General features: G+C 39.2%; 2 protein-coding genes across 3 annotated transcripts; one reads left to right on the top strand and one right to left on the bottom strand.

Moving 5' to 3' along the window:
• Window positions 1-10,539: 10,539 nt before the first annotated feature.
• LOC113164159 (insulin receptor substrate 2-B-like) lies at window positions 10,540-13,134 on the bottom strand. The gene is made up of 4 exons (XM_026363319.1): window positions 12,652-13,134; window positions 12,079-12,328; window positions 11,266-11,515; window positions 10,540-11,179 (listed from the first exon to the last, which is right to left on the bottom strand). The coding sequence occupies exons 1-4, from the start codon at window positions 13,125-13,127 to the stop codon at window positions 10,614-10,616; spliced, it is 1,542 nt and encodes a 513-aa protein (XP_026219104.1). The 5' UTR covers window positions 13,128-13,134; the 3' UTR covers window positions 10,540-10,613.
• A 1,715-nt stretch (window positions 13,135-14,849) lies between these two features.
• On the top strand, window positions 14,850-18,734 carry LOC113163988 (cytochrome P450 4F3). 2 transcript variants are annotated; one of them, XM_026363060.1, is made up of 13 exons: window positions 14,850-15,147; window positions 15,641-15,785; window positions 15,892-15,945; window positions 16,109-16,236; window positions 16,462-16,583; window positions 16,674-16,820; window positions 17,089-17,215; window positions 17,294-17,360; window positions 17,527-17,656; window positions 17,783-17,916; window positions 18,121-18,185; window positions 18,260-18,342; window positions 18,422-18,734. In XM_026363060.1, exons 1-13 carry the CDS (start codon window positions 14,944-14,946, stop codon window positions 18,636-18,638), a joined length of 1,623 nt encoding a protein of 540 aa, XP_026218845.1. In that variant the 5' UTR covers window positions 14,850-14,943; the 3' UTR covers window positions 18,639-18,734. The 2 variants fall into 2 exon arrangements, with proteins under 2 accessions (XP_026218845.1, XP_026218846.1); XM_026363061.1 differs by lacking the exon at window positions 18,260-18,342 and having other exon boundaries at window positions 18,422-18,657.
• The last annotated feature ends 564 nt before the right edge of the window (window positions 18,735-19,298 follow it).

Here is a 19,298-nt window from a genome sequence, read left to right as displayed (position 1 = left end):
ACATATTTATGTTTGGTTGATAGATGTGAGTTCTTAAAATAGAAATGTAATGTTTAGAATGGTAGAGTTCATTCTAAACATTACATTTCTTCTACGTTAACTATTAGTTGGTAGAATGACTTGAGTGTTTAGATCTGCTGCATTGCCCTTCGGTAGTTTCTGTTGAGCTTCAGCTCATAGATTAATTTATTGACATCTTCCTGTTAAATCTTCTTACATACCTCAGAATTCATGGCTCCATCAGTGATGACAAACCATTCTGGTCCAGAGGCAGCAAAACAGGCCCGAAACATGACACTGTCACCACCATATATCACAGATGGGATCCAGTTATTTTACTGGAATGCAGAGTTTGTCTAACTTACACTTACATTAGAGCCAAAACTTACTTTGGTCTCCTTTATTCACAGAACAGATCTTCCATTTGTCCTTTGGTTCATCCTCATGGCCTTGACCAAACTACACAATGTTCTTTCTGGAGATTAGCGTCTCCCTCTTTGCCATGCACACTAGTCTGTACAATTACAGTCCATGCACTCAGGAAACCAGGTAACTGAGAAAAACCAGGTTTCTCTGGTGATCAGGGAACAAGTTTATATCCACTGAAACTAAGTTATTAATAAATCTGGTTACGGTAACCAGGTTTCCAGTTTACATGACAGTTAAAAAATCAGCTTACTTAATAAATCCAACTGTAACCCAGTTACTGTAGTATTGTTTAATGTTTTCCTGATAACAAACTCATGAACATTGTTATTATCCACTGCAACAGAGGCCTTTAGTTTTCTTGATGTTACCCTGGGGTTCCTTGTGGCCTCCTAGACTACTACACACTGTGCTCTTGGTCTGATCTTTATTAGTCAATGATTCCTAGGAGGGTAACAGTGGTGTTCAATGTTTCCATTAGTACAATGATCTGCCTGACAATTGATTTGTGAAGTTTAAACTCCAAAGAAAGGCTTCTGTAGACTTTACTACCCTGCTGAGCATCAATAACTTTTATTTTAAGGTCAGAAATCTCCCTGGTCTGAGCCGTGGTACACTTGTATAAACCTGTATGGTTAAGATTAGACTCTGATAGTGAAGACCCAGATTTTTCTTCTTTAAAAAAGGCAGGAGCTCCCAGACTCACCTAATTGTCATCTTATTAACTGAAACACCTCCACACCGAGCTCCCTGACCTACACTCAATCTACAGCAAGCGGTGCTGGACCAAGGCCAGGAAGATCGTGAAGGACCTCAGCCACCCCAGCAATGGACTGTTCTCTCTGTTGAGGTCAGGAAAGCGATTCCGCTCCCTGAAGGCCAATACAGAGAGACTGAGGAGGAGCTTCATCCCGCAGGCGATATGGTCTCTCAACCAGCACACCACATAGTATTGACCCACTTTACACACCCACACTCATGCTTCTTGCACTCTCTCTGGACATTCGGGACAATCATTGACCCTAGTGGTCACTGCACACCTTTCACTGTACTATTTATTCTATTAGTCACTTTAAGTATGAACACTTTACAGCATACTTGCACACCCCCTGGACATTTCTATTTATACTCCACTCCTTCCCACACAAAATTCCAAAATTCTATATTTTTCTATATTGTACACCTATGTACACCTAGGTTTTCTTATATTTTCTTATATCTTATATATATATATATATATATATATATAAGCATTTCACTGCATATCGTACTGTGTATGAATGTGTCTGTGACAAATAAAATTTGAATTTTAAATTTGAATTTGATTCTATCTGATTCAAATGAACAGATATTCCCAGAGCATTTGCAGCTTTTCATTTCATTCTGAAACTTTTGTTTGGTTCATTTATCAGGTTTTAGGTCATATTTATTCAGATAAACCTGAATTTTCAAGAGTTTTACAAACTTTCAATCACCACTGTGCAGTATACCTCTAAGTATTACATCTAAATAAACTGCAAAACATACACATTTCTCAGAAACACAAACTTGCATTTGTGACATTTTTCTTAGTTAATTAATTTCTTCTCTTTAGTAAACGCCACTGAGAACATGGCCTCTGTTCTGTAAACTTAAATGAAGAAGTCTAAGATAGGTGACTGAGCCACAGCTGTCTGCATTAATAGATAAAACTAATGTTAATTGCCTAATTTAGCAATGACCTCAGAAACATCCTTTGTACCTCAGCCAAGGCTGAAGGCTAAATATTAGACCTCTGGCAACTGTATTTGTGTGTATGTGTTAGCCAGTCAGAACTAGTTCAGGCAGACGGTAGCAAAAGTCTCTGACATAACAACAGACTATAACTGTATATTGTTAATAATATTTCTTTAGCTTTTGACTTGACCATCCACTTTTGATGTTACTGTCAGACTTTCCTGTGCAGCAATAAAAAACATTGCATTCAGTAAGACAACCAGACCTAGAGAGCTTCATTCAGTGTATTCTGTATCAAGACACACTGAAGTTTAATTTCAAAACCATGGTTAATAATGTATTTGTTTTCACTTATATCCCACCATAGCCACGCTGTTCCTTCCCAAAAGGGACAGATGTTCATCACAATGACCTAGAGGTCAAAGTCCCATCTTCCCAATTCTTTATTTGCACATTAAACAGTTTAAAGTTCACTATTAATGAAAATAAATGTAAACAATAAAAATCCTCAAATGCATGAAGTTAGAAAAAAGTCAGTGGTATCAGTTCCTTCATCCTCGAAGAACTGTCTGCACACTTTCGTCACATGAGTCATTGTTGTGCACCAGGAGGAACCCAGTACCTAATGCACCAGTGTATGACTGACAATGGGTCCAAGGATTTCAATTACAATTCCTAATAGCACTCAGGGTGCTGCTGTCTAGCCTGTAAATGTCCCTCCATGAATATGCCTCCCCAGACCATCACTGACCCACCACCAAACTAATGCTGAACAATGTTACAGGCAGCATAATGCTCCCAACCATGATCCACATCCACTTTGTGCTCGTCTGCACACAGGTCCTCAGGTGACAAGTCCACATAACCTTCTCAAAGATTATCCATGATCCACATCCACTGATAGTTTCTTTATGGCCATTAAAGTCTTTGCAGAACACAGTTGCATGGAGAGCAATAGAAGACAAGAATATATAATGAAATCTGACATCAGAAAAAATCACAGAAACACTGTAAGTAACTACAGTGTTGAGGCTACAACAGCGGATTATTGAAAGTGAAATTGTACTCACACTGTCTGAGCTCCCAGATAGTCGGATGGACTAAAACACATCCCAGAGGTCCCAGAGGTCTGTGCGCGTCCTATTGACGGGTTGAGGACCTTCTACGGCCCCTGTCCAGCTCTCCTAGGGTAAATGTCTCCTCCTACAGCTTAAACTTTGACAAAGTCAATTAATAGAGAGTCTTTGATGAAACATGGAAAACTGCAGTAATTTTACTGAAGAATAATACAACGGGTGTAGAACTGACACTACCACGCTCTCGCTTTAATTGCCGTAAGACAATAAACATTTGTCTTCCGCTCTACCATCAGGATGCCTACAGTGACTGTCTACCTAAACGGAGGCTACAAATGCAGTAATACACTCAAAAACTAAACTATTGCATGTAGTTGGATGACGGGATACAAATAACAGACATGAAAACTAAATAGAAAGAAACATACCTGTAGAAGTCAATAAAACAATTTTTCTTCTGGCCTGTCCTGCACATCTGAGCCCTATATTGTACAAAAATAAAGTTTTCAATGAGAATTCAATGAAAACACTACACAGCTACTTTATGACCACCACGTGGCGGCCTGCTGTTAAGCTAGTGGCGCCAAAGAGTAAAACAAAAACGGCTATAAAACTTATACTAGCGGTCAAAACTCAACAAAAATGGCTCAATGTCATGCTAACTTTAAAAGCAAAAGTTATACAGTCAAAACAAAATAATAAACAACTTATGCTATACAGAAATTAGCATAATAGCGCCTCCCGCGTTTCTACACACCACTTACCCTCAGCGATGCCTAGCGGCAGTGTGAGGGAAGGGGGAGGGGGACGAAGTGCAAATAAAAACTGCTCAATTAGATAAATGCAGTATGATGAGCTAGAAATTGTGTGTTTTCAGGCATAACTAGTGATTTTCTATTGCTATTATACACAGACAGTTTTAAAATAAACCGTTGTAAGATGTAAACCTTACAACCTAAAAAAAAACTTAAAAATAGAACAATTAATCTTTTATAATTTAACTAAAAATATTACTTATTTATGAGCCAAGGATTACAGTTATTTAATCATAAAAAAAACAATATCAAATTATTTCAAGCCAAATAATATATTCTAATAATGTCAGTGATCTACACATGTAGTATTATTAAAATACATCTAAATAAAATGCACTATATATGTTTGTTTTTCAAAAGGTACAGTATCACCTTTTTCATTTCTCTTCCTCTTTAAGACAAACAGCAAAAATGCAAGTCACTGTTTAGTGAACAAAAACAAGAAGTTTGTTCTCTTATCTCACAAATGAGTCTAAGCTGTAGTTTTATGTTTGACAGATAAGAGTAACAGGTCTTGATTTATCTAGTCACCATTTTATGGGGACAAGATAAAATACATTTCAGTTTTATTTCGCAAACATGTTTAGAAAATATATTTCTTTACTCTAGAGTTAAAATAAAAATGTGTCGTCCCAGAAAATCGAATTAATCTGAATGTAGCATTTGCCATAAAAAGTGAATAATCCAGTAGTATTCTAATTTTATCTAATAATGCTGTTATGCTTAAGAAGATTATCATTGTTGAGTTCTAAAATGGAGCAGTTTCCCAGACACTTTTTTCATGGCTGTCAGTGCGTCCTCCAAATTGACAATTTGTCAATTTTAAATATTTATGCGTTAACCTGTATGTTCTGCAAAAATAACTTGAACTAAACATTTGTCCAGACAGAACAGTTCAGCTCAGGGATTAAGATTAAGGTTAGGTCTTCCAAAACTTGACATTTATAATGCTTTAACTAGTCTTTTGCAGATCGACGTGTGTTACACCAAGTGTTTAGATTAATAGTCTTGATCAATGATCCACTTTCTGTTGAGCTTCAGCTCACAGATGGCAATCTCAACATGTTCCTTTAAAATCTTCTTACATAACTCAGAATTCATGGATCTATCAGTGATGATAACCCATTCTGATCCACAGGCAGCAAAACAGGTTAAAGCTTTTCAAAACACTTTATTACCACCGGGGTGAGTGCCACTGGTCTGTAGTCACTGAGGCTGGAGATGTGGGATTGAACCTCCCGGGTCATCCAGGCTTCTGGTTGGAGTAGATCCATTTGTGTCTGTCCACTGTGACAGTGTCTATGCAGTTCTTGATGTAGCATAGTCGCTGTCTGTGAACATCTCCAGGTCCTGACATTCAAAGATTTCCCAGTGGTCCTGTCAAAGCAGTCCTGCAGCTGCTGGGAGGCACCGTCTGGCCACGTGGCAACAGTCTTTATGGTGGTGGGAGACGTTTTCTTGAGAGGGGTATATGCGGGAATTAAATGCAAGAACAGATGGTCAGACAGGCACTGGTGTGGTAGTGGTCTGGCCCTGTAGCCCAGTTTGATGTTGGAGTAGATCTCGTCTGGCGTATTCTTTTCTCTAGTAGTATACTTAACATGCTGGGGGAATTTGGGGAGTGCTACTTTTAAGTCCAGCTACAATCTGCACGGCGTCCGGGTACATGCTCTGAAGAGCAGAATGCATGCATCCCTGACGCAGTTGTTCATCACGGTCTGTAGCCTCAGCTCATCCATCTTATTCATGAGGGAGCTGGCATTCGAGAGAAATACTGTAGGCTGGAAAGTGGTGGTATGTGTGGCTGCCTCTGTAGCCTGGCTAGCTCGCCACCCCTGCATCCTCGCCTTATCCTCCTCTCTCTCTCTCTAGATGTTTTTGCCAGACTGACTGCACTCAAAACAAAAAAAGACACGTACAAATACATCCAAACAGTGTGAATGAGGCCAATAGGTATAATCCACTGCAATAAAAGCTTCTAGTTTCCTAGACTTTACCACGGCTTTGCCTCCTACACTACTACACACACTGTTTCCATTACTACAATGATGTGCCATAAACTGGTAGTGTTCAAACTGTAACTTCTATTCTTCTGTAACTTTCTCCAGCCTGCCGAGCATCACCAATTTTTCTTTTGAGTTTAATTATCAAGATTACATTCTCATAGTGAAGACCCAGATTCTTCTTCTTTAAAAAAGCCAGGAGCTCCTAGACTCACACCTGATTGTCATCCTATTAACTGAAACACCTTAAACAAATATGTAAGATTTAACTATTTTTCTTTAGTAAATGAATGAAGAGGTCATTTTGTCTCATTTGTTTGGTTCCTTTATCAAGTTTATATCATATTTATAGGGAAAAGGAGTAAATTACAAGGGGCTCACACTTTCTTCTTTTAGCAAACCCCACTGAGAAGATTACCTCTTTCAGAGGAACTAGAACAGAGAAGACTAAGATGGGTGTCTCAGCTGCAGGTGTCTGCTTTAACAGATAAAAGCTATGACGCATTGACATTTGCAACAGTTGACACATTTTACCACTAATTTATGACACAATCATTTATGGGATTTACATATGTTTTGTAGGTAAAAACATCATTTGGACAAGAACAAGGAATTAAAGCTGTTCAATAAATTCAATAAAATTTTATTAAATTTTTATTTGTATAGCGCCAAATAACAACAGAAGTCATCTCAAGGCACTTGTGTAAGGTTTAAGACCTTAAAATATAACTGTATACAGAATTATATGAGCAGCACTAAGAGACAGTAAAGAGAAAAACCCAATTTAGAGGAAGAAACCTCCAGCAGAACCAGGCTCAGGGTGGGCGGCCATCTTCCCTCGACCAGTTGAGATGAGTGGAAAGGGAAGACAGAAAAAGAAAATCAGGCAACAAGAAACAACAACAAACAGCAAAAACATTTGGCAGGTTAGTAGGATCAGTACACCATTGCATGTCATTAACTTTTCTGTATAATTTTTTTGTATAATTATTCTCTGTAAGGTCTTAAACCTTAAACACTGTAAAGTGCCTTGAGATAACTTCTGTTGTGAATTGGCGCTATACAAACAAAACTGAATTGAATTGTGGCTTGTAGACTTTAGTCAATAAATAAAAGCATTTATTGTTGTGCTGTTTCTTTGAAACCAGAGAAGAACAAACCAACAATTTAGTGAGGTCAGCGAGTCAAACCAGAGAGCCAAACATTAAGGTAGGATTGACTTTCAAACTATCTGGAACAATAGCCTGATCACTCAAAATGTATGTGTCTTCTTTGTTGTTGACCATAAAAGATCAAATAAAAGCTTATATTCTAAACTTCTGTTAATGTTTTCAGCTTAGACCCAAATGTCTTTGGTGTACAGCAAAAACTAATGAACAAGCTTTGTCATTACAACCCTTTTAGAAGGGAACTGTATCTGTGAATAATTTGACCTCAGTGCCTTTAAACCATAACCCTCTAAAAGTGGATGGTTTTTTTTGCAATTACAATTAAATATGTTTCTTTCCTCACCGAATGTAACATGATATTACTGACGGAATGCTGTCTTGGATAATATTATAAAATATAAATCTGCAATGTTGTCTTAAATTTTCTTGGAACAAACTTTAACCCCTTTACAGTCACATGTGTTGTGTTATTGGCTTCATACAGGAAAGATGTTCATGTTGTTGATAGATAAAAGGCTTTGTTCTGAAAAAATGTTCATGTTACATTCGGTAAGGAAAGAAACACATTTAATTGTGATTGTAAAAAAAACATCCTCTTTTAGAGAGTTATGGTTTAAAGGCACTGAGGTCAAATATTTGACAGATTTGTACTGAACCAAAAAAGAGAAGTTTGATCTCTTATCTTAACAACAGACTAAGCTGTAATTTTCTGCTTTGACAGATAAGAGTAACATCATACAGGTCAAGAGGTCACCCTCTCCCTGATACACCTACAGTGCCTATAAAAAGTATTCACCCCTTTAGATGCTTCACCCTTTTATTGACATTATAAATTAATCACGGTCAATATAAGTTGGAGATTTTGACAGTTTCTGAAAAACAACTCATTAATGTCAAAGTGAAAGCAGGTTTCTACAAAGTAATGACAATTAAATAAATGTTTGTTGTTATGTTTTATCTACTAGTCCGTTTGCATTAGTTACCATCCACACTCTACAATGACTGACACTACACTGCACTGTATGTAACAGATGTATGTTGCTTTAATATTGTAGTTTTTGTTTGGCCGTATATAAAAATGCTTTAGGATAATTGTACAGTCACTTCAGTATGACATTAAACAGCATCTTCAAATACTTTACACCAAACAATAGTTCATACTATATACAGTGTCTTCCTAAAGTATTGGAACAGTGAGGCCATTTCCTTTACTTCTGCTGTCGACTGAAAACATTTGGGTTTGACATTAAAAGATGAATATGAGACAAAAGAGCAACCTTTCAGGTGTTTACATCTGAATCCAATACACAACATTTTGCCTCCTTCAATTGTGATGCTGTTTCAGGCAGTCATTATCTTGCTGCATGATTAACGATCTCACAGTCAGTTTGGTTGCATCTTTAAATTGGCAGACAAGTTCATTTTGCTGCTGCCATGTGTTACAATAATGAAAATTACTGAGCTTGTCTCAGAAGAAGCCATGCAGCCCAAGCCATGACATTACCTTCTCTACTTTTGTTCAAGAAGTCTTCTATGAACACTAGATTGTCCCTCTGGAGGTTGTTGCCGATTTTACTAACAGTTGTTTTACCGTCCTTCTTTACAGCTCTCAGTCACATTCTCCAATACTTTTGCTCACATGTAAAATGGTTGGATTCAAACAAAAGGTGCCATGTTTTATATTTTGTATTGGATCCAGATGTAAACACCTGTAAATAAAAGATGAAATGTTGTTTTGTCTCATATTTATTTTAATGTTAAACCCAAATGTTTTCAGTCTGCAGCAAAAGTAGAGGAACTGGCCTCACTGTTCCAATACTGTAGGAGGAGTGTATGTGGAAGATTAAAAACAAATCCAAGAATTAAAGCTGTATATAAATGTAATTTCTTAAAAGTTAGAGTTACAACCTTCCCAGCTGAAACCCTAATGTCTTTACCAGGTAAACTAATATTACACTTTTGTTTTTACTATATTTGCATTAACTGGTCTGAGGATGATGATTTGAAAATTACTTCAAACTTCATATAATGGTTTCAGTAGGCTGTGTAGCAGACAAATGTTACAATAGAGATATAATTCTGTTTTTATTTATTTAACGTCTTAAATACAGTCACAGTAAACTGTTCTTCTCACTCTTTCTCATGAAGTGGCCGAAGAGCAGAACTGAATTCAGGTTCCTAAGAAAACCACAAGGTGTTAGTGATGTGCTGACATGTTTTCCTGTTTTGAAATGTTTTATCTTAAAGGTGTAAAGAACGACAAAAATGTTCTGGGTTTTTTTGTTTTTTTGTTTCTTTGTTTTTTGTTTGTTTTTTTTAGAAACGAGACAAATAACAGACTAATATTTCAACAAAGACATTTTATTTTTATTGAACATCAACTGTAACATGGAATATAAGACTTTACCACCCCAGCATCTTCTTACATGTGCACAATCAGACTGAGTGTGGAACATGCAAGTGATTAAGTGCAACAAGTATCAGCAGCAGGCATCATAAATACGTAACTCATATATTCGTTCATTAGTTTTTCTTGAGTATTTGGTAACAAATACACTTGTTGCAATAGATTAAATAATGTCCTGTAAATCATTACAGTCACTCAGGATCTGTCAGCTTGGAGGCAGGAAGGCAGACAGGATGACAGCCGGTGTCTTTTCGTCTTCGTCTGTACCGGAGCTGTACCAGAGCTTGGATTAGTCTGGACCGGCCTCAAATAGACTGGTCCACTCATGTCAAATGGAGCCATCAGATCTGACCCACATATATCAACACTTCCCCCAGGAGACCTGGTCCTGGTCTGTGCCACATGTCTGTGCTGAGCTGATTTCTGCTCTTGTTCTGCATCATCCTGTGGTCGAGTGGAGGAGCTCATGATCCTCTGTGATTTGCCATTTTCTGTTTTCCACTGTTGGACTGAGGTCACAAGCCAGCGAGGTAGACGGTGCTCATTAGTCTGATGATGATGATGATGATGAAGAGGAGAGTAACTGTCAGAGGTGGAGCTAAAAATAACAGAAAAATTAAAACCAATAAACCATGTAGGCCTACTGTAGCAAAATAATCTGACATCTTACATAGTTTATTGATAAATTTTAAAGGTTTTATTTGTAGCATATTTAGCTGAATGTTTTTCAGTCTGTATTAGCAGGAGATTACTTCTGACACTGTATTCAGCAAGTGTACTCCTTTCCTGTTGCAGTATTATGTCATTAACATTGTGCAACAAATGCAACATGTCAACACTAATGTTTGTTTCACATTAAAGTGAAAAACTACTTCACTTTATTCAGTGTAGCTTAATATAACTCAGGTAATGCTGTGGAATTTATCAAGACAACAGAAGAGTTCTCATTAACTGACTGGTCTGGTTTATTTTGACACTGCTACTGTTCATTGGACCATTTGTTAAACTAACCTGTTGAATGATGTCTGAAGGGAAAAGGAGGGAGAAGAGTAAGCTGAGTGGTCGAGCTTATGTGGACTCGTCATGAGCACGTAATCGTCCTGAGGCAGCACAGATGAAGTGTGGCTGACCTGAGGGGACATCATCATGTACCCCCTCCTCTCCTCCTCTTTACACGGCCCCCAGACTGGAAAACTGCAGTGTTCAGTCTTCATTTCCATGTAGCTGTCATTCTTAGGTGTGGAGCTTTGCTGGGATGAGAAAGGGCCGAGACGTGAGGTGATGCTCGCAGTAGATTCAGGCTCTGTTTTGTCTTGGTTCTGGGGTTCTAGGTAACCTTGTCGTGGACTAGAATGGATGTCAGGGATACTAGGGGGCAGAGCCTGGAGAGAACTAAGTGGTCTCACATTCAGCTTATCTCTGAATTTAGGTCTGCTGCGTTTAGAGACCAGAAGGGCTTGAGGCTGATTGTTGGATGTTGGTGACCGGCTGAAGTCAGGAAGAGCTCGCAGTGCTCGTATCGTCTCTCGAATCAGCTCATGAATGTTTTGGGCAAATGCTGGATTTCCTATTTAGAAAAGATGTAAAGATGAGGGGGGCACAGTACTACTCTAAGACAGCACTAATATCAACACATAAGTTATCCCCGTTTACCTTCATCTCTGGCTTCCATCCAGATCTCTCCAGGACCATTTGGTGCCGACCTGCCGAGCTCCAAGAAGAACAAGCCATCCAAGTGGCCGAAGCGCCGAACGCTCAGCAAAGGTATCGTAACCGACGGTAAATCATTGCACGCGCTCACTCGGACCAAGATGAGTGAGGAAGCTGTGAGGCAGAGCCGAGTCTCTCCTGCGAGGGATTTCGAACGACCCAGACCTCTGGGCTTCACAGTCACGAGCCAAACCTTAGACGAAGGTCGAGCAGCATTTTATTTTTGCGTTTTCCAGTGACCAGCTGGTATTTGAAAACGTCCTTTTACGGAAAATTGAGCCGTTACATATTATTAAGATCAATAAAGACGGTTTAAGGATGGAGGAGTACATCACCCACCTGACATCAAAAATGTGACAATAACTTCTGCACATAACTGTTGATTTTTCTGTGATTTCTCAAACAGAAAAAGAAATTATTTACTTTAGTTTGTGTGGTATTAGTAGTTGTTAAACTTTGTGTCATTTAAATATATTATTTCACATAATTATGCAGCCAAGCCCTTATGTTAGTTCTTACAATCTGTCATTTTTTATCAACTACATCATAGTACATATTCAACATTTTATAGTATATTACTTTATTAATTTGATGTTACTGTATTTTTAAATTAGTTGTCATAAGAAACTTGAAATTGTGTATAAATGTGTCAAAGAGCATTGCTTTAATATTTTTTTTCCCCTTTTCTAATTGCACAACAGAAATTATAAGACCTCCTGCAGGACAGTGAGTTTAAAAATAGAAATGTGATCTAACCTCTTTGAAGAAAGCAGCAGGGGGCAGAGTACAGTACCCATCATCCCCCTTTTCAAACCCTTCTCTGTGCTCTTCATTCTTCCGTTCTTCTTCCATCAGTTTCTTGATGGCCAGATACCACTCATCTTGTTCCTGCTGGTCCTCCATCACCAGCACCATGGACTGATCCTTGGTGTACAGCGCCACAGTGTGGCCGTTCCTGGAACTGCCAATCCGGCTGACACCGAGACAGCACCTCAGGTAAATCACCCTGAGAGGTACAGTAGAGTTTAACTTTAAATTGTCATGTTACATTAGAGATAGATCTCAGAAAAAAATGTAATGATGCTTCAAATATGTGAATTTATTTTCAAAGTAAATGATTTTTCTGTTCATAAATCATGTGTTTGCTTTCTCCCATTTATGACATTTAAAATGTTTTGCAATGCCGCTTTATGCATGAAACAAGTCGTTTTTAAGAAGAGATTAAGTAAGAGACATTAAAGATGTAAATGTAAAAAGAACAAATTGACGTAAAAGTTTATCAGTATTTGACATGTTTAAGTAATTTAATTAAAGGTAACTTTTACGAACCCTTGTTTGCTCTGGCTGAACAGCGCAGCTTTACCAGGAGACTTCTCCATTGCTGTGAACTTCTCCTGGGTCTTGTACCACTCGAGTCGGCTCGGCCCGGTGTGACTTCCTGCTCTCAGGACATAATATCTTCTCTGATTCCGCTCCAACTTTCCCAGGTAACCCTGTTTCACCACATCGCTCTGTGGCCCTGAAGTGGTCATGAGGGCACCAGCCAGAGGGACCAGGGGGGCAGAAGACTGGCTGGTACAGAACAGTTCCTCATAGAAACCAGATAAAGGACGCTCATTCAACTGCATCCCATCGTGATGTTCCTGTGAATCCGGCTCCTGATGATCAGTCATCCAGGGCGGCCGTAGAGGTGATCCAACTGACAGCGATGATTGGAAGGAGCTGTAACAGGAAGACGACAGAGGGGAGCTGGAAGCAGGTGGAGATCTCTGCTGACCGTCACATACATCATGAGCTTCTGCCATTTCATTCATTTCATTCATTTCAAAAACTGAAAACCTGCAACATGCAAACAGATGAAGGAGAATTAACAACCTGTGGTGACAGTAGAGATGACAAGTGATAAGTTTGACCAAAAACTTTCTGGTTTGTTTAGGAGACTAAAACATCTGCAGTACTTTGTTTAAAATGCGGTCAAAAGACACTTATAGTGATGGACCTATCAGGTGCCATCACATTTTATTTTAGAGACTGCTGCTTTTATTATGTAAGTGCTCAAAAATATTCAATTGGATATTAACCATAAAAATAGTATTTAACCAAACTTATTTCTCCTACATAACCCACAATATCACATAAACATAATGACAATAGCATTTAAAGTTTGAATAGTTAACAATTATTTGTCAATATTTAATCTTGTGGACAAACCTTTTCTAACATTTTTAGTTGAAAGTTTTATTTTGACAGAAAACAACAATGTACAGACATTATCTAAGAAGAGTGAAGAGTGGTATCCCCTTAAATTAAAACCTTACACTTATATTAAAATGATCAATAATTACAAAGTAAATGATTAAAATCATTAGTTTAAACCCAATTATCTTTTAGTATTTTAACAACCTAGGGGGAAACCTCCTAGCTAACCAATACAAAGCTAATTAACGCAGCTAACATGGCGCCGGTGTCTCGCGTTTTTCGGCCTAATTTAAAGTTGAACTCACCTGAAACGGACAGGTACCTGTGGACATCACCCTGAAAACACCAACGGTGTCGTCTGCGTTTCATTTCAGTTCGCCTGCAGAAACTAAACAGTGATTTTCATTTTCCGTCCTCATCGTCTGCAGCCACAGGTGAGTCTGCTCAGGTGTGTCGACGGCCAATCACTGTGGCCTTCACGGACTGCTCGTAAAAATCGGTTGTTGTTATTGTTTTGGGTTTTTTTCATCATCAAAAATAGCTCTCAGTCTAGATCTTGTATTATTATTGTTTTGAGTGATGAATGCCCGATAAAATGATTGAATAGAATGATTAGAAAGAAATATGAACGTTCACTAAAATATGTTAATGATGGGAACTCTATTGTAAAGAGTTTGGTGAAACATTGAACTTTATTAACTTAATTCACAAGCTGAAGCTGAACTCTACAATCTGAGGTGTAGCTGCAGGACACTGGAGTCTCAACACAATGAGTCAGTTCACAGAAACATCAGTTAACACTCGTAACTTATGACCTAGACGTGATTCAAAATTCAGATTTGACCTTTGTGATGGTTCAGCAACAAGTCTGTCAGATAAATGACAAATCTTAGTTTATGCTTTCACCACAGAAACTACTGTTACTGTTATGGAGGCATATAATATCGAAACATCTGCTCAACAAGCTGAGCGACATTCTCTGACACATGGATTTTGGCTGAAGGCCATTGTGCCACCATTTATATTGAATCAAGATAGAAGATATGTAGAGACATGTCTTTGCTCCACAGTCGTGTCCCGAGTCATTTGCAGCTAAATTAAGGAGGTTTTATTTGTTATATCTGTGTTTTACATGTCATGCATTTATATGTTTAGTATGAACACATGAAGAGTTTAAAAACAGGGACCATTAGCTGATAAGGATTAACACTGTCAGGTGCAAGACAGCATTTAGTTAATCTAGCAGACAAAAGGAGTGGTGCAGTTAATAGTTGCAGCAGTTGTTCCTCTAATCGCAATACGGGGTGGAGCGGTTTGGTTTCAGCACATTTCAACATCAACAGCTTCTGTCATGCACAGCCACTGTCAGAGCAGGACGAGCATCAAGCCTCTGGATACCACTTATAGTCTTTCTGTCCCAGCATGTCTCTCCTCCAGGGTGTCCTCTCTCAGGTGCTCAGCTGGGCCGGGCTCTGTCAGATCCTGTACCTGCTGGGTACTGGACTGGTTGCTGTGGTTGCAGCTTGGACGGTGAAGCTGCTGGTGCGACATGTCTGGTACACGCATAAGCTCTCCTGCTTCAGCAAGCCTCATGCAAACTCTTGGCTGATCGGTCACCTGGGTCAGGTAGGACACATTTACAGCAAGCCTGGAAAAATACACAAACCTAATTCATCTGTTTTCACAGTATGTAATGTGTCAACATCTGCCTGAAGTATGACCTTTAGATTTGATACTAAGAACAGTAAGAACATTTGACGATAGATTTCTAATTATGTTGCAAAATATTATTACACAACATCCTCTGTGTGACACACTTTGTGCTGTGTGACTTTAACATATCAAAACGGACTTTACTCACCTTTGAGCATTTACCCAGTTCTCTAGAGCATTGTTATCTTATTTAAATCAAGGGAACATTAGCTATGCACATTTACAATTAGCGTATGCTTTTATCCAAATTAACTTACACTGAGATACAAGGTACAAGGCAGAGGCAGGGTAATCATAATGAGGTCTCGCCTAAGAACCCCTACTGCAGGTAGGCCACAGCCGGGTTTTGACCCCGGTCTCCCTCATGGGGGGTGATAAAGGATAAGCATATTTATTTGTGCCTCAGATGCAGAACACAGAAGAAGGTCTTCAGCAGGTGGATGACCTGGTGCAGACGTTCAAACACTCCTGCTGCTGGTTCATCGGTCCTTTCTATCACCTGGTCCGAGTCTTCCACCCTGACTTTGTCAGACCTCTGCTAGTGGCTCCTGGTAGGTTAACCACCAGAAGTGTAGTAGAGCTACCTTCAAAGACAAAGTGCTCATTGTTGTTTACTCCTCCCATTTCTTCCTTCCTCTTCTTTCTTCCATTTCTCAGCCAGTATCACAGTGAAAGATGAGTTAATCTACAACCATCTGCGTCCATGGCTTGGTGAGTTAAGTAGATCATGCTGCTAATGTAAGATTTGAGTAAGAGGTAACTTTTAAATCTATGGAAATGAAACTGATTGACAGCATAAGTAATTAAACAAAGGTCAGATGAAGTTTTATGTGCTGGTTCTCAACTTCCCCACTCTGTGTCTCATATGTTCCAGGACAAAGTCTGTTGATAAGTAATGGCGAGATGTGGTCTCGCAAGAGACGGCTGCTGAGTCCAGCTTTTCATTTTGATATCCTGAAGAACTACGTTACTGTGTTTAACGCCTCAACCAACATCATGCATGTAAGATTCACACTCAGCAACACATACTGTCCAAAAACTGCTGCCATTTACAAAACAGTAGAGCTGCAGAGAGGATTCATGTTAGTATTTATATTATATTATGTATTTTATGAATTAGTAGCAGTGTAAAATGTGTGCACGATAACAAATGCATCTCCATCAAACTTTCTTTCTGAAAACAGACCAGTGCATCTCTTGCTCTCACTGTGCACGTCTGTATTTCAGGACAAATGGCGTCGCCTGGTCGCAGAAGGCAGCTCCAATCTCGAGATGTTTGACCAAGTCACTCTGATGACCCTGGACAGTTTACTGAAATGTGCCTTTAGCTACAACAGCAACTGTCAGGAGTGAGAACACACACTTCATCATTTTACACAAATAACGCTCAACACCACCTGTGCTGTTCTTCTATGCTTATTAAAATGTTTCCTCTACAGGTCGACTAGCGAGTACGTGTCAGCCATAGTCGAGCTCAGTGACCTGATAATAGATCGCCGCCAAAAGGTTTTGCACCACTGGGACTGGATTTACTGGAAAACACAGCAGGGGAAACGATTCAAAAAGGCCTTGAGTATAGTTCACGGGTATAGTTCAGTGTAAAAGTCAGAAAAAACAAGCTGTTACTGCGGTATTTACTACTTATAATATATAATATATTCTGATGCAGTACTTTGTATTTTACTCTATTACTGTACATGTAATAAGATGTTGTGTCTTAAGTCAGAATCCACCATCTTACATTATGCACGTCCACATTGTAGTACCAAAATGTATCTTGCAATATTCTCTAATAACATCTGATATATAGTTGTTATTTTCTTTTCCTGTGTGTGTAACATTTGCTGTTTGCAGGTTTACAAGGGAAGTGGTTCAGAAGCGCCGTGCTCGTATCAGTCAGCAGAAGTCGACAGAAACACCGTCGGATTTCACCACAAAACCGAGGAGGAAAGATTTTGTGGACATCATCCTGCTGACAGAGGTAGGAAAGCAGAAGAAAGAATTTATTGACTTGTATTATTGTATATTGTTTTAAATTGTATGTGTGTATGTGTTTCAGGATGAGAACGGACAAAGCCTAACAGACGAGGAGATACAAGCTGAGGCCAACACCTTCATGTTCGCAGGCGAGACAGATGAAATTAACCTTATTTACCTTTTATTAAATATATATTATTTAATCTGCACTTTGATCATCTTTAAAAGTGCAGTTTACAGTTTTCACCTCAAACTTTAGCTCTACTCTGTAGCCACAGAATCGCAATAAACGAAACCATCCCACTGTTCCCACAGGTCACGACACAACGGCCAGTGCGATTTGTTGGACTCTGTATAATTTAGCACGTCATCCCCACTATCAGGAGAAGTGCAGGCAGGAAGTGGTGGATCTGATGCAGGGACGAGATGCACCGACACTAGAGTGGTCAGAATACAGTTTGTTATTAAAAATGCTCAGTGAACTTGCTCAGTTTGAAATTGTGAAGCGTTAAGTCTGGTATAATAAGGCAGAAATGAGGACACACACACATTCACAGATCTTTGTCTAAAGGGAGGATCTGTCCAACCTTCCCTTCACCACCATGTGCGTCAAAGAGAGCCTCAGACTCCACTCTCCTGTGCAGGCTGTAACAAGGAAATACACCCAGGACGTGGCTCTGCCAGGAGGTTGCACAGTACCAAAAGGTGAGAGTCTTGTCTGGGACTTTAGACAATCACAGTATAAACTAGTGTTTGTGGCATTTAACAGTGATTAATATAAGTCAGCCTCTACCAGGAAGTGAAACGCCTCCTCTGAGTGATGGCTGGTTAGTGTTGACCTTCAGAGAGTGAAGCCGTGAAGAAGAACTCAACTCAAACTCCAACTCACTTCCTGTAAACTTTCCCCAGGTGCCATCTGTTTGGTCAGTATCTATGGAACGCACCACAACCCTGTCGTCTGGACAAACCCACATGTAAGAAGTGGTAAAAACTATTTCCATTTTCCAGTACATAGATCCTGTTTAACCTGTGTGTTACTCTCTGTCAGGAGTTTAATCCAATGCGTTTCGACCCGGCTAACAAAGAGGGCCAGGCTCCTCATGCCTTCATTCCCTTTTCCTCAGGCCCCAGGTACAGCACAGAGTCTTCACTCAACAAGCCCCAAAAGATGTGAGAGCTCCGTGATTAATAAACCTGTGTGTGTTCACAGGAACTGCATCGGTCAGAAGTTCGCTCTGGCAGAGCTGCGAGTCGTTGTGGCGTTGACCCTGCTCAGGTTTCGTCTGACCCCAGGAGTGAACCCTAAACTCGGGACCAGCCCCGGTGGCGTTCAGCGTCTGCCCCAGCTCGTCCTGCGAGCTGTGGGAGGCCTGTGGCTGCAGCTGGAGCCTCTGATCCCACAGAACCCGAAGGAACCACGGGATTAATGATCCAACATGTAGGGGGTCACTGCCAGATTCAAGTTTTCTGTATTCCTCTGTTTTCTATAGAGCACTTAATAATAATAATTATTATTACTATTATTATTATTTTAATAATTTAAATTAATAAATTAAATTACTACATCTGACTTTTCTTGTAGGGGCACGAGACAAGTTCACAAACTACTACAGTAGCTGTGTGACTAATCCTAAACCTTCACAAATTAATTATATTGTTAGACATTAATGCTTCAGCACAGTGTCTGTTGGATTTGTTGTGAATTTCAAACTATGAACTCATCATTGTACTGAGTATTCTTCATTCACTTGTCTTTCCTCTGTGTCTCTCTCTCTCTGTTGTTTGAGTTGTTGTATTTTTATTTATAAAGATATTTTAGACCAACTTCCTCCTCCAGTTGTAATCCTACACCAAGGGGAACTTAACTGTATAAAAGATGATGTGTTTTATGCTCTGGTGAACTCAAACTGTTTCTAACACTGGAAACATGTAGAAATTATTTTGCTCTTTAAATATTAAGTGCTTCAAACACTGTTGACTGTTTTAATGCTGCTGTGTGTGTTTCATGTTTGATTGTGCAGCAGGCACTCTTTAAAAACATTAATAGTGGGCTTTCCCTGATTTAAAATGCTCATTAAATTAAATTG

The sequence above is a fragment of the Anabas testudineus genome, chromosome 2 (assembly GCF_900324465.2).
Source record: "Anabas testudineus chromosome 2, fAnaTes1.2, whole genome shotgun sequence".
Lineage (NCBI taxonomy): Eukaryota > Metazoa > Chordata > Actinopteri > Anabantiformes > Anabantidae > Anabas > Anabas testudineus.
Note: the sequence above shows the minus strand (reverse complement) of the source record. Positions and strands in the feature narration are given on the sequence as shown.

Coding starts and splice junctions, on each gene's coding strand:
- LOC113163988 (XM_026363060.1), top strand. CDS start 14,944: ATGTCTCTCCTCCAGGGTGTCCTCTCTCAGGTGCTCAGCTGGGCCGGG. Junction 15,946..16,108: donor CCATCTGCGTCCATGGCTTG/GTGAGTTAAGTA, acceptor CATATGTTCCAG/GACAAAGTCTGTTGATAAGT. Junction 17,361..17,526: donor CAACACCTTCATGTTCGCAG/GCGAGACAGATG, acceptor CTGTTCCCACAG/GTCACGACACAACGGCCAGT.
- LOC113164159 (XM_026363319.1), bottom strand. CDS start 13,127: ATGGCAGAAGCTCATGATGTATGTGACGGTCAGCAGAGATCTCCACCT. Junction 11,516..12,078: donor CTGCTGCTTTCTTCAAAGAG/GTTAGATCACAT, acceptor CCTTCGTCTAAG/GTTTGGCTCGTGACTGTGAA. Junction 11,180..11,265: donor GATGGAAGCCAGAGATGAAG/GTAAACGGGGAT, acceptor TTTTCTAAATAG/GAAATCCAGCATTTGCCCAA.